At 43.8% G+C, this 15,997-nt stretch overlaps 1 protein-coding gene across 1 annotated transcript; it reads left to right on the top strand.

Annotated features, from left to right (window-relative positions):
* Positions 1 to 3,625: 3,625 nt before the first annotated feature.
* gpr6 (G protein-coupled receptor 6) lies at positions 3,626 to 5,908 on the top strand. The gene is made up of 2 exons (XM_014205518.2): positions 3,626 to 4,000; positions 4,460 to 5,908. The coding sequence occupies exon 2, from the start codon at positions 4,487 to 4,489 to the stop codon at positions 5,495 to 5,497; it is 1,011 nt and encodes a 336-aa protein (XP_014060993.1). The 5' UTR covers positions 3,626 to 4,000; positions 4,460 to 4,486; the 3' UTR covers positions 5,498 to 5,908.
* Positions 5,909 to 15,997: the final 10,089 nt, after the last annotated feature.

Here is a 15,997-nt window from a genome sequence, read left to right as displayed (position 1 = left end):
GACATTCGCACGACTGTTGCCCCCGTTGAAGCTGGGCAGTCTAAACAGAAATGTGTTGTTGAGCCAACACTCCTACAGTACAAATGGAAATAGCAGAGCAATGTTTTTGAAACAGCTGAAATGTACAGACATTTTCCTGATATTTGAGACTTGTTTTATTAAGCTTTTACCTGAAATTAAAGTAACAGCATGTTACATTCTGAAATTGTCACAGTAGCTGCCGGCTGCACTGAGCCAAGTTAAACTAAGTAAGCCCATGGAAACATTAAAACCCTTTACACAGACAGACAACTGCGATTGGACAATAAAACCGACTGGGCTGAGCTCGCTGTATGCAGGGTTGCATTGTCTCGGCCTTTGCAGCTGTAATTAAATACTTCTTCAGGCTAGGGTCCTTTTTTCTCAATTAGCGCCTGACTGATGTGCCCAAAGTAAACTGCCTGTTGCTCAGGCCTTGAAGCCAGGACATGCATATAATTTGTTCCATTGGAAAGAAGACACTTTGACGTTTGTAGAAATGTTAAAATAACGTAGTAGACTATAACACAATAGATATGGTAGGAGAAAATCCAAAGAAAGAATAACTGGATTTTTTTATTTTTTTGAGAGCCAATGCTCTTACAATGGAAAGTATAGGGAAATAATGAAATCTAGCTCCCAGTATGCAATTCCTATGGCTTCCACTGGGTGTCGGCACTCAATGTTCAAGGTTTCAGGCTTGTTTCTTACAAAATTAGTAAAAATAATGAGTTTTACTACAGGGACACAGTCTTGGAAATGTGTGTGTGTGCGCGCCATGAAGATAACGCGCACCTGCTAATATTGGTTTCCTATTGAACATACTTCTTTCTGTATGAAATATTATAGTTTGATTACATTTTAGGGTATCTTAGGATTAGATAGAAACGTATTTTGACTTGTTGAAACAAAGTTTAGGGGTAGATTTTTGGATTCCTATCTTGGCATGTTGAACGAGTGGATTACTGAAATCGATGGCTCCAACTATATAAATAAGGATGTTATCTAACAAAACGACACTACATGTTATAGCTGGGACCCTTTCGATGACAAATCAGAGGAAGATTGTCAAAAAGTAAGTGAATATTTAATCACTATTTGTGAATTTATGAAACCTGTGCCGGTGGAAAAATATTTTGATGTGGGGCCCCGCCCTCAAACAATCGCATGGCATGCTTTCGCTGTAAACCCTACTGTAAACCGGACAGGGCAGTTAGATGAACAAGAATTTAAGCTTTCAACCAATATAAGATGTACGTAAATGTTTAATATCCATCATTTTTATGATTATTTATTTGAATTGCTCGTCCTCCAGTTTCACTCGAAGTTGTCCCGCTAGCGGGACGCCTAGCCTGAAGAAGTTTTAATTTAAAGATACTCATACAGCATGCTATCACTATTGTTTTGATTGATTAATTCCAGCCAATCATTTTAGATTAAAAAGGCCCAGGTAGTCTAGCCACCTGAAGTTTGAATATAAACCAAATTTGATAAAGTTCACATTTTCTCAGAACACAAATAAATGGGCCTATTATAGGCAATAAATACATACACTAGTATGTGGACACCCCTTCAAATTAGTGTATTCAGCTATTTCAGCCACATCCGTTGCTGACAGGTGTATAAAATCGAGCACACCGCCATGCAATCTCCATAGACAAACATTGTCAGTAGAATGGCCCATACTGAAGAGCTCAGTGACATTCAACATGGAACCGTCATAGGATGCCACCTTTTCTAACAAGTCAGTTCCTCAAATTTCTGCCCTGCTAGAGCTGCCCCGGTCAACTGTAAGTGCTCTTATTGTGAAGTGGAAACATCTAGGAGCAACAATTGCTCAGCTGCGAAGTGGTAGGCCACACAAGCTCACAGAACGGGAGCTCTGAGTGCTGAAGCGTGAGGCGCATAAAAATTGTCTGTCCTCGGTTGCAACACTCACTAAAGAGTTCCAAACTGCCTCTGGAAGCAATGTCAGCACAAGAACTGTTCGTTGGAAGCTTTATGAAAAGGGTTTCCATGGCCGAGCAGCCGCACACAAGTCTAAGATCACCATTCGCAATACCAAGCGTCGCCTGGAGTGGTGTAAAGCTCGCCGCCATTGGACTCTGGAGCAGTGGAAACGCGTTCTCTGGAGTGTTGAATCACACTTCACCATCTGGCAGTCCAACGGACGAATCTGGGTTTGGCAGATGCCAGGAGAACGCTACATGCCCAAATGCATAGTGCCAACTGTAAAGTTTGGTGGATGAGGAATAATGGTCTGGGCTGTTTTTCATGGTTCGGGCTAGGCCCCTTAGTTCCAGTGAAGGGAAATCAGCGTACAATGACATTCTAGATGATTCTGTGCTTCCAACTTTGTGGCAACAGTTTGGGGAAGGCCCTTTCTTGTTTCAGCATGACAATGCCCTCATGCACAAATCAAGGTCCATACAGAAATGGTTTGTCGAGATGAAAAACTTGAATGACCTGCACAGAGCCCTGACTTCAACACCATCGAGCACCTTGGAACACCGAATGTGAGCCAGGCCTAATCACCCAACATCAGTGCCCAACCTCACTAATGCTCTTGTGGCTGAATGGAAGCAAGTCCCAGCATCAATTTTCCAACATCTAGTGGAAAGTCTTCCCAGAAGAGTGGAGGCTGTTATAGCAGCAAAGGGGGGACCAACTCCATATTAATGGCCATGATTTTGGAATGATATGAGCAGGTGTCCACATACTTTTGGTCATGTACTGCAGCTTAGGCTATAAAAACATGACTTTACGTTTTCGCAGGCTCACTACTCCCGAGTGGCGCAGCGGTCTAAGGCATTGCATCTCAATGTTAAAGGCGTCACTACAGACCCTGGCTCGATTCCAGGCTGTATCCCAACCCGCCGTGACTGGGAGTCCCATAGGGCCCGTTGTCCGGTTTAGTGTTTGGCCGGGGAAGGCCGTCATTGTAAATAAGAATTTGTTAACTGACTTACCTAGTTAAAGGTTAAATAAAATAAAGATGGGATCAGAGCGCATTGGCTTCCCTAGTCTACCTCCAGCTGTGGTTGTTATCCGTAGGCTATACTTGATCAGACTGAAGCACAGACTTATAGGTGGCATTATGTTTTGGTTGCATTATTCAATATTGTAATATGTTTTATTAGAATAGTTTATGCTTACTGGCTAGTGGCTACTATGATATTTATGGTCAATTTGAGCAGCAGATTGACCACAACGAAAGGTAAGGCAGGGTTGTAACGTGAATTGAAAAGTGAAAAGCCATTCCTGCTCCTCAGAATCTCGTAGTGGAAGTGATAATAGTGGACCTATAAGGAGGGTTAGGTTACCACATCTAGAAAGCTGTACACAGAGAATGCAGTTTCAGCACAAGCACTCCCACACACATCACACACAGACACACGCACACATGTGTCCTGACACACAGGCTCCCTCATACACCTTTCAGGACTGGATTACTTTGACTAGTGTCTATTCGCAACCATGAACTTTCTGATATAAGAAATGTGCCATTTCATCTTTTTTACTTCAAGAGAGAGTCTGTAACCAAGTGAAATTAGCATTAGTCCGACTGTGATCTGTTTGGCCGTGCGCTGAGCGGGGCGCTGTGAAGTCTTCAGGGGCAGAGAGCCGCTGCATGGTCTACACGTTTTACCTTGAGCATGTGATCGCGGTCGGCCTTCTCATGTCTGCCTGTCTGTATCTCTCCTCTCTCTTTCTCTCTCTCTACAGTATGTGACCTGACGTCACTTGGGTTTAATAGCGCTCCACCGCTTGCAAACGTCAGTCTTTGCCGTTCTGGCTCTCGCGCTCTTGTCCCTCTCCCCCGCGCCAGTCAATGCTTCAGGTCGCACCTGCCCTTGGTGTCTCGCCTATGCGAGGGAAACGGAACAAAGCCGAGGGCTTTACCTGAGCTATTTCGAGGAAAGGGACAGTTGTGATTTTCTACAAATACGTTTTTCCCGAAAGCTCTGTGTAAAACGGAGAGGTATGTAGCCTACATCACCATTTCACGGAAACTAAAACTGGGTGAATAGACGATGTGCTACTTTATTGAGTTTTGATAATATTGTGTATCAGTTTGTTTCGGTATTTGGAGTTAAGTGGGACAGGGATGCATTTGTATCCACGATCATAGCCTATTATTCCGTTTCAGGTTTCAGCACCATGGATAGCTCCTCGGTCACTGCTCTTCATGCGGTCTCAAAAGTTGGACACAAAGCTTTTGGATAATATTACCGTGATGTCATAACTGTTTTAGATATCTGTCTTTTATGAGGTTTTTCATTATTCAGATTTGACGTTTTTAGCCGATGCATGAGTTGCCCACGTTTCCGCACCATAGATATCTCCTACCCTGCTGTCTCTAGGCATTGCATATTTTTACATACGGCAATTGTGAAACTAAACTGCAATCTCTCTCTCTCGTGTGTCATTCTCTCTTCAGGAGGGAAAAGGAGACACATGCGCAGACATGAACGAGACTTTCCTCGGTAACGACACTGTGGCGACGGCCACGTTGGCTGGAAAGGCTTTCCCGTGTATGGAGGCCAACTATCCAGAGAGAAACGGCAGCCTGGAACTCTCCGCCGCCCCGCAGGACTTCCCCATCAACCCGTGGGACATCATGCTTTGCATGTCGGGAACCGTCATCGCCTGTGAGAACAGCATCGTGGTGGCTATCATCTTCTATACGCCCACCCTGCGCACCCCCATGTTCGTGCTCATAGGGAGCCTGGCCACTGCGGATTTACTGGCAGGCATGGGATTAATCCTCAACTTCGTGTTCCAGTACGTCATCTCCTCAGAGACTATCAGTCTTATTACTGTTGGGTTCCTAGTGGCCTCCTTCACGGCGTCCATCAGTAGCCTGCTGGCTATAACGGTGGACCGGTACTTCTCACTCTACAACGCACTGACTTACTTCTCTGAGAAGACGCTCCACTATGTGCACCTGATGCTGGTGAGCACGTGGGGCGTGTCTATGTGCCTGGGCCTGCTACCCGTGCTGGGCTGGAACTGTCTGGACGACCCGAACTCGTGCAGCATCGTGCGCCCGCTGACTCGCAGCAACGTGACATTGTTGGCGGTCTCCTTCTTCGTCATCTTCATACTCATGCTGACTCTCTACTTCAAGATCTGCAAGATCGTATGCCACCACGCGCACCAGATCGCTCTCCAGAAGCACTTCTTCACTGCCTCGCACTACGTGGCCACCAAGAAGGGCGTGTCCACGCTGGCCATCATCCTGGGCACCTTCGGCGCGAGCTGGCTGCCCTTCGCTATTTACTGCCTGGTGGGAGAGCGCGAGTACCCGTTGGTCTACACGTACGCAACGCTGCTTCCGGCCACCTACAACTCCATGATCAACCCAATCATCTACGCCTACCGTAATGCCGAGATCCAGCGCTCGCTCTACGTTCTCTTCTGCGGCTGCTTTCAGACCAACGTAGCCTACCACTCCAGGTCACCCAGTGAAGTTTAGAGGGCTGCTGAGTGAACTCTGATGACAGTGTGTTTGTGTGTTGGCCACCGACAATTCGCTTTCATTTGACTGTAAATGCTTTAAACAAGTGGATTCGGCGCTCAAATGTATATCTAACATAAGCATCTGCACTTTATTTCAACTGAAGACCAGGACACAGTCCGTCTGAAATGCTGTGAACAAGAACTTTTGTGACGAAAAGAAAAACGTCATCATGAATGTATTTATATTAAAAAAAATATGAAAAAAACTAGCACTTTATTATGTATTTGAAATGCCAAAGCAGTATTGCATTGGCCTATATATATATATGTTAGAGTTGTACTTTGTATTTGTCAGTAATGTGGGTCATTTTCTATTTTGTAAAGGTGTCTATATTGTACATTTTATACGAGATGAGTTTATGAATAAAATGAGAAAATAAGAACTGAATCAGTGAGCGCCACACGTGTTTGGTTTCCACGTGTTTCTCTAAAAGTGTCCTGGTGCGGCATCTGTCTTTTCACTCGGTGTCTTCCTGTCTTCTTCCTCTCCGACCATCTCCCTCTGGGTGGCTGTTTAGTTAGGCTAATGGAACATGACTCAGTCAGTGCTGAAGAATGGCTTCAATTTGCACCCAAGTAAAATACTACTTGAGTAAAAGTCAAAGTATTTGGTTTTAAATATACTTAAGTACGAAAAGTAATTGTAATTGCTAAGATATTCTTAAGTATCAAAAGTAAAAGTATGAATAATTTCCAATTCCTTATATTAACCAAACGACACCATTAATAAAAAATAAAAAGTTCATTCACAGATAGCCAGGGGCACACTCCAACATAATTTACAAAGAAGCATATACAGTACCAGTCAAAAGTTTGGACACACCTACTCATTCAAGGGTTTTTCTTTATTTTTACAATGTTCTACATTGTAGAATAACAGTGAAGACATCACAACTATGAAATAACACATATGTAATCATGTAGTAACCAAAAAAGCGTTAAACAAATCTAAACATATTTTATATTTGAGATTCTTCAAAGTAGCCATCCTTTTCCTTGACAGCTTTGCACACTCTTGGGATTCTCTCAACCAGCTTTATGAGGAATTATTTTCCAACAGTCTTGAAGGAGTTCCCACATATGCTGAGCACTCGTTGCCTGCTTTTCCTTCACTCTGCTGTCCTACTCAGTCCAAACCATCAGAATTGGGCTGAAGTCCGGTGATTGTGGAGGCCAGGTCATCTGATGCAGCACTCCATCACTCTCCTTCTTGGTCAAATAGCCCTTACACAGCCTGGAGGTGTGTTTTGGGTCATTGTCCTCTTGCAAAACAAATTATATTCCCACTAAGTGCAAACCAGATGGGATGGCGTATCACTGCAGAATGCTGTGGAAACCATGCTGGTTAAGTGTGCCTTGAATTCTAAATAACATTGCTCGTGTTTCTTGGCCCAAGTAAGTCTCTTCTTATTGGTGTACCTTAGTAGTGGTTTCTTTGCAGCAATTTGACAATGAAGGCCTGATTCATGCAGTCTCCTCTGAACAGTTGATGTTGAGATGTGTCTGTTACTTGAACTCTGTGAGGTACAATATGAGGTGCAGTTAATTGCCGATTTCTGAGGCCGGTAACTCTGATGCAGTGGAAAAGTTCATTAGAGGTAACTCTGGGTCTTCCTTTCCTGTGGCAGTCCTCATGAGAGCCGATTTCATCATAGCACTTGATGGATTTTGTGACTGCACTTCAAGAAACTTTCAAAGTTCTTGAAATGTTCCGGATTGACTGACCTTCATGTCTTAAATTAATGATGGACTATTGTTTCTCTTTGCTTATTTGAGCTGTTCTTGCCATAATATGGACTTGGTCTTTTACCAAATAGGGCTATCTTCTGTATACCACCCCTACCTTGTCACAACACAACTGATTGGCTCAAACGAATTAAGAAGGAAATAAATTCCACAAATTAACTTTTAACAAGGCACACCTGTTAATTGAAATGCATTCCAGGTGACTACCTCATGAAGCTGGTTGAGATAATGCCAAGAGTGTGCAAAGCTGTCATCAAGGCAAAGGGTGGCTACTTTGAAGAATCTCAAATATCAAATATATTTTGATTTGTTTAATAACACTTTTTTGGTTACCACATAATTCCATGTGTGTTAAAAAAGCTCATATTTTATTTAGGAATGTAATGAAATAAAAATTGTCGAAAATATGAATAGTAAAGTGCAGATACCCCCAAAAATACTTAAGTAATACTTTATAGTATTTGTACTCTACACCACTGTATAGGCCTACACGACCTGCAGGTGTGACATCAACAAGAGACCGTCAAGCTGGGGGCGACAGTCCGTGACTGGAAACAAATATTGGGAAATGGGTCAAGCATGGCTGTTAGTTACTGTAAGTTGGTAATGGTATATTTCATTACGTCTAGCATTAGCCAAAAGGACAAGGCGTTCCAACATCACAGTCACAGCTGCGCTGAACGAACCCTCTGTATTGAGCAGGCCTACGATGTCGATAATGTAACTCTGTACTGACACATCCACTTTGGTTTGATAAGATAATGTTACTACAACGATATTAGCCTATATGACCACATGCAATGAGAAAGGTCTACCACACATGCATAAGATAATCTCACTGAACTAGACTGATAATATGCTAAGTTCAACAGATATTCATTTGGGTTATCTAGCATGACAAACTTTTTAATATTCCAGTGTAAGTGATTGCCGAACCTCTCTCTCTCTCGCTCTGTGTGTGTGTGGCCCCATTGATACCCTACTTATGAGGCAGTCTGTTGGTGCATCACTCCTTCGGGTTGACTCCTGATAACCACTGATTAAACCGAACAGGAGTCTGCGCAGCCTCGGAACGCTCCCGCACAATAGTTTATCTGCCAGCCTGTTTAAACAGACATCCATCCCACGCGGTGATGACGTCCAACGGCCGCGAGGGATGGAGGACGAGCATCCAAGGACTCTGCTTGAACAATCATCTATCTCTCCTACTCGTGAATGGCTTTAACACGCGCTTCCCTACTGTGTTCCTCTTATTACTGTTGTCGTGACTGATTCACAAGTTTTCCTCTCGGTTTATTGAAATTGTAGGCTATTACCCGGTTTGATTTGGTTATTCGGCAGTAGGCCTAACGTCACATCAGTCCTGAGGGCCACAGACTTATCAAAAGTCGGTCGATATAAGATCGCGCCTTTGACGTTTGTGCTCTGTGCGGTACAAGGAGAACTGGAGGAAAGGTTGCCGCACGCAGGTAATGGACCGTGTAGTTGAGATGTTTGTTCATTGTAGTGAAATCTGTACCTGGACAGATGTTCCATCTTTTTTTAACCGAGTCAAGTCACTTAAGGGTGTCCTCATCCAAAGTGCTCTGCCTTACCGCCTGTTTGTTTGCCCTTTATAACAACGCAGAGTCATCGCTTTATAACTCTCTCATGCGTAGGCGGGCCTAACTAAATAACGACCACACCACAGACTCGACAGGGGACACTTTTGTGAAGGCTACAGCACAAAGGTGGATGAAGTCTCAGATTGTGTGTGAGAGCAGCAGGGACAACCAATGTCCTCTTCTCTTGAAGGCCCGAGGTACTCTAAGATCCACTCCTACACTTCACTAGTCCCCTCTTCAATCCACCGCTGTTTGAGGTTTTATTCAGTTCTCTCACTGCATGGACTTGCATAATTATGGCCATGCGGACACATACAGACACATACAGACTAAGTTAATTGCGCATTACTAAAATCATGTTCAGTGTAGGTAGGTTGGGTGCTGTCCGTGGTGCTGAAGATGGATTGTGCTCTAGTAGTGCTGAATGGACACCACACACTCTGCTAATTCTCTAATGTCAAACCACTGAATACAATTTAGCTCTCCCTGTGCCTCTCTCTCGCTTAGTTAGTGTAATCTACATTTCCAACTCTACATTAACGTTACCCACATTAAACCAGTCAGTGACTGCTGTGCTCAGACTCTGGTATGAAAGTCATTACCTAATGAAGGTGGAAGGAGGTAGGGCTGGAGAGAGTGTGTTATGTAATCCCGGGCACAGTAGCACTCAGTGCAATCTCTATGTTTGCTCAGAGACACAGTATTAATACTCAACTTTAATTAGCCTTATGGGGGAATGTAATGCTAATGTTACTGATGATGGAGCTATTACACATCACAGATATAGTACTGTACAGATGCAGGACCTACATTTGATCACCCTGTTGCAGGAGAACTTTCCTGCAATACAGGACATTTTAAACTTGTAGTGTATTTGAGGCTTTAAAAGGCTTCTGAAGTTTGTAATTTTCACTTTGAAATGTCAGACTTGATTTTCCCTTACGAAAAATGTATCAACCCCTACAAAAAATGTCCATTAATGATAAAATGTCCATTAATAATAATAACTCACATTTCCTGTTGCTGCAGGATTATTTCCTTATATAGAAAACTGGTTTCTCTGATTTACTTAGGTGTGTATATGTTTATTGCCTGGATTCCACTGAAACATCAGTAAAACAGAGTGCTATTCAGTTTGCATTCCAGGCTACTATTCCCCTGATATGCAGTATGGGTTTCTGTTACGTCAAGATCTGCTGCCTGCCATAAAGAGCTAGTTGATCTGATTGAGGGATTATTGTTCTCTGGGGTGCTACAGGACAGTTGGTTCCTTCTGCTGCATAGGATGTCCATCCCTCGGTGAAATGGTCAAGGTGACATGCTGGAAGATTGTGTGACTTCTCTGTCGATACCAAGTGACTGGTCTTCTGATTGTGTTATGATCAGTCCACCTCCTCTCTCTCTTGGGATCAATGTGCTCAATACATATACGCACGCACGCACGCACGCACGCACGCACGCACACACACACACACATACACACCTTCTTTACTGCATCTCCATTAGTCGTTCCATCTCCCCTCTGGGATTCACATTCCTTGCTCAGCCATTGCAGGGAAGACCAAGGGAAAACCTCAGGCTCTAGCATGATGATACTCTGCAATCATACAGTATTGACCAGCCTATCATGCTGTGTCTTGCTGAGAGCAGTTCTAAAGATATTTGTACACATGTAATCACACACACTCATAAACATGCATCACACCACTCATGGGATGGGGAGTGGGTCACAAACAGTACCCTGTCAGATTCTGGAAGGAGCCAGAACACGCTAACAAGCTCTGAGTAAAAAACACACACACACACACACACACACACACCAGGGCCTCAGTAATTGTCTCAGACAGGCAGGCTAGGTTATATCCAGTGTCCACATCTCCTGTGTTGAACAGCCCCGTTACCTCCTTCCCCTGCATCTGTCTGTACAAACAAACTGTGTGTGTGTGTGTGCGCGTATGTGCGTGTGTGTTTACTCAGAGCTTGTTAGCGTGTTCTGGCTACTTCCAGAATCTGACAGGGAACTGTTTCTGCCTCCCTCCCCATCCCCATGTGTGGTGTGGTGTGTTATGGTGTGGTATGATATGGTGATGTGGTGTGGTGTGTTATGGTGTGTTATGATGTGGTGTGGTATGATATGGTGATGTGGTGTGGTGTGTTATGGTGTGTTATGATGTTCTGTGGTATGATGTGGGGTGATATGATGTGATGTGTTATGGTGTGTGATATGATATGGTGTAGTATGATATGGTGTGGTATGATGTGGTGATGATGTGGTGTGGTATGATGTGGTGTGGTGTGGTATGATATGGTGTGATGTGGTGTAGTATGATGTGGGGTGATATGATGTGGTGTGGTATGATGTGGTATGATGTGGTGTGGTATGATATGGTGTGGTGTGGTATGATGTGGTGTGATGTAGTGTGATGTGGTGTGGTTTGATGTGGTGTGATATGGTGTGATGTGGTGACCGTACCCCTCCCAGTCCACAAGGTACTGAAGACCCCTCGCCCAACGTCTCGAATCCAGGATGGATCGAACGGAGTACGCCGGGGCCCCCTCAATGTCCAGAGGGGGCGGAGGAACCTCCCGCATCTCAGCCTCCTGGAGCGGGCCAGCCACCACCGGCCTGAGGAGAGACACATGGAACGAGGGGTTAATGCGGTAATGTGTGGGAAGCTTTAACCTATAACATACCTCGTTCACTCTCCTCAGGACTTTAACCTCTCTAGGGTATGTGGGACGAAATCGTCCCACCTACTCAACAGCCAGTGGAATCCCGTGGCGCGTTATTCAAATACCTTAGAAATGCTATTACTTCAATTTCTCAAACATATGACTATTTTACACCACTTTAAAGACAAGACTCTCGTTAATCTAACCACACTGTCCGATTTCAAAAAGGCTTTACAACGAAAGCAAAACATTAGATTATGTCAGCAGAGTACCAAGCCAGAAATAATCAGACACCCATTTTTCAAGCTAGCATATAATGTCACATAAACCCAAACCACAGCTAAATGCAGCACTAACCTTTGATGATCTTCATCAGATGACACTCCTAGGACATTATGTTATACAATACATGCATGTTTTGTTCAATCAAGTTCATATTTATATCAAAAAACAGCTTTTTACATTAGCATGTGACGTTCAGAACTAGCATATCCACCGCAAACTTCCGGTGAATTTACTAAATTACTCACGATAAACGTTCACAAAAAACATAACAATTATTTTAAGAATGATAGATACAGAACTCCTTTATGCAATCGCTATGTCCGATTTTAAAATAGCTTTTTGGCAAAGGCACATTTTGCAATATTCTGAGTAGATAGCTCGCCATCACGGGCTAGCTATTTTGAACCCCACCAAGTTTGGCCCTCACCAAACTCAGATTTACTATAATAAAAATTGGATTACCTTTGCTGTTCTTCGTCAGAATGCACTCCCAGGACTTCTACTTCAATAACAAATGTTGGTTTGGTTCAAAATAATCCATAGTTATGTTCAAATATCCTCTGTTTTGTTCGTGCATTCAAGACACTATCTGAAGGGAGACGAAGGGTGACGCGCCCGATGCGTTTCGTGACAAAAAAATTCTAAATATTCCATTACCGTACTTCGAAGCATGTCAACCGCTGTTTAAAATCAATTTTTATGCGATTTTTCTCTTAAAAAAGCGATAATATTCCGACCGGGAAACCCTGTTTTCGTTCAAAGACGAAAAAATAAAAACATGGTGTCGCCTCGTGCACGCGCCCACAGTCTCATTGTTCTCTGATCGACCACTATCCAAATGCGCTACTGTTTTTCAGCCAGGGCCTGCAAAGGCATCATTCACCGTTTTGCCACCTTCTGAGAGCCTATGGGAGCCGTAGGAAGTGTCACGTTACAGCAGAGATCCTCAGTTTTCAATAAAGAGAGTGTAGAAGCCCAAGAAATGGTCAGAGAGGGCACTTCTCTGTAAGGAATCTTCTCAGGTTTGTGCCTGCCATATGAGTTCTGTTATACTCACAGACACCATTCAAACAGTTTTAGAAACTTTAGGGTATTTTCTATCCAAAGCCAATAATTATATGCATATTCTAGTTTCTGGGCAGTAGTAATAACCAGATTAAATCGGGTACTTTTGTTATCCGGCCGTGCAAATACTACCCCCTACCCTAGAGAGGTTAAACGGCACCACAAACAGCGTCAGCTTCCGGCTGGTCAGGCGGAGGGGCAGGTTTCTGGTTGAGAGCCAGACCCTGTCCCCTGGTGCGAACACCGGGGCCTCACTGCGGTGACGGTCTGCGCCAACTTTCTGGCGTCGTATGGGGCGCTGAAGGTGGACATGAGCGGCGTCCCAGGTCTCCTCCGCACACCGGAACCAGTGGTCCACCGCAGGAGCCTCGGTCTGACTCTGATGCCAAGGAGCCAGAACCAGCTGATACCCCAACATGCACTGAAAAGGAGAGAGATTAGTGGAGGAGTGGCGGAGCGAGTTCTGAGCCATCTCTGCTCAGGGCACGAATGCCGCCCACTCCCCCGGCCGGTCATGGCAATAAGACCTCAGAAACCTACCCACATCCTGGTTAACTCTCTCCACCTGCCCGTTACTCTCAGGGTGAAAATCCGAGGTAAGGCTGACCGAGACCCCCAGACGCTCCATGAACGCCTTCCAGACCCTTGACGTGAACTGGGGACCCCGATCAGATCCTCAGGCACCCCGTAGTGCCGAAAGACGTGTGTAAACAGAGCCTCTGCAGTTTGTAGGGCCGTAGGGAGACCGGGCAAAGGGAGGAGATGACAGGACTTAGAAAAACGATCCACAACGACCAGGATCGTGGTGTTACCTTGTGAAGGTGGAAGATCGGTTATGAAATCCATGATATGGTATGATATGGTGATGTGGTGTGTTATGGTATGATATGGTGTGATGTGGTGTGTTATTGTATGATGTGATGTGTTATAGTGTGGTATGATGTGGGGTGATATGGTGTGGTGTGTTATGGTGTGGTGGGATGTGGTTTGGTATGATGTGGTGTGGTATGATGTGTATGATATGGTGTGGTATGATGTGGTGTGTTATGGTGTGGTATGATATAATATGGTGTGGTATGATAGGGCGTGGTATGATATGGTGTGGTATGATATGGTGTGGTATGATTTGGTGTGATATGATGTGGTGTGGTATGATGTGGTGTGATGTGGTATGATATGATGTGGTATGATGTGGTGTGGTGTGGTGTGATATAGTATGGTGTGATGTGGTATGATGTGGGGTGATATGGTGTGGTGGGATGTGGTGTGGTGTGGTATGATGTGATATGATATGGTGTGATTTGGTGTCATGTGGTGTGATGTGGTGTGATGTGTATGATGTGTGATGTGGTGTCATGTGGTGTCATGTGGTTTGGTGTGATGTGGTATGATGTGATGTGGTATGATGTGGTGTAGTGTTGTGTGGTGCTTACAGGGGCAGACTGGTCAAAACATACCTTGTTCCTGTCCCTTTGTGATCTTAGAAAGTGTATGTGTGAGGACTGTAAATACTTTTATCACTGAGTAAAATATAATTGCTTGCGCATATGCTGAGCACTTGTTGGTTGCATTTCCTTCACTCTGCGGTCCGACTCAACCCAAACCATCTCAATTTGGTTGAAGTCGGTGATTGTGGAGGCCAGGTCATCTGATGCAGGACTCCATCACTCTCCTTCTTGGTCAAATAGCCCTTACACAGCCTGGAGGTGTGTTGGGTCATTGTCCTGTTAAAAAACAAATGATAGTCCCACTAAATTCAAACCAGATGTTATGACGTATTGGTGCAGAATGCTGTGGTAGCCATGCTGGTTAAGTGTGCCTTGAATTCTAAATAAATCACCAACAGTGTCATCAGCAAAGCACCCCCACACCATCACACCTCCTCCTCCATGCTTCATGGTGGGAACCAAACATGCGGAGATCATCCGTTCACCTACTCTGCGTCTCACAAAGACACGGCGGTTGAAACCAAAAATCTCAAATGTTGACTTATCAGACCAAAGGACAGATTTCTACCGGTCTAATGTCCATTGCTCGTGTTTCTTGGCCCAAGCAAATCTCTTCTTCTTATTGGTGTCTTTTAGTAGTGGTTTCTTTGCAGTAATTCGACCATGTAGGCCTGATTCACACAGTCTCCTCTGAACAGTTGATGTTGAGATGTGTCTGTTACTTGAACTCTGTGAAGCATTTATTTGGGCTGCAATTTCTGAGTCTGGTAACTCTAATGAACTTATCCTCTGCAGCAGAGGCAACTCTGGTTCTTCCTTTCCTGTGGCGGTCCTCATGAGAGCCAATTTCATCATACAGTAGCACTTGATGGATTTTGCGACTGCGATTGAAGAAACTTTCAAAGTTCTTGAAATGTTCCAGATTAACTGACCTTCATGTCTTAAAGTAATGATGGACTGTTGTTTCTCTTTGCTTATTTGAGCTGTTCTTGCCATAATATTGGCTTGGTCTTTTACCAAATAGGGCTATCTTCAGTATACCACAACACAACTGATTGGATCAAAAGCATTAAGAAGGAAATAAATTCCACAAATTAACTTTTAACAAGGCACACCTGTTAATTGAAATGCATTCCAGGTGACTATTTCGTGTAGCTGGTAGAGAGAATGCCAAGAGTGTGCAAAGCTGTCATCAAGGCAAAGGGTGGCTACTTTGAAGAATCTCAAATATAAAATATTTTGATTTGTTTAACACTTTTTTGGTTACTACATAATTCCATATGTGTTATTTCATAGTTCTGATGTCTTCACTATTATTCTACAATGTAGAAAATAGTAAAGAATAAAGAAAAACCCTTGAATGAGTAGGTGTGTCCAAACTTTTGGCTGGTACTGTACATACAAAACACTGGAAAAATATGTTTTTGACTGCACTGTCCCTCTAAGTGCATTAGATGAAGTATAATGGGTATAGTACTGGATGTCTAGGAATAGAACAATGACAAAAGCTATGTACATATATAGATGTACAGTGCATTTGGAAATATTTAGACTCCTTTACATTTTTCCACATTCTGTTACGTTACAGCCTTATTCTAAAACAGATTCAAATGTTTTTTTTTCTCTCTCATCAAT

This window comes from Salmo salar, chromosome ssa06 (assembly GCF_905237065.1).
Source record: "Salmo salar chromosome ssa06, Ssal_v3.1, whole genome shotgun sequence".
NCBI lineage: Eukaryota > Metazoa > Chordata > Actinopteri > Salmoniformes > Salmonidae > Salmo > Salmo salar.
The sequence above is the reverse complement of the archived record's forward strand: the minus strand, read 5'-3'. Positions and strand labels throughout refer to the sequence as shown.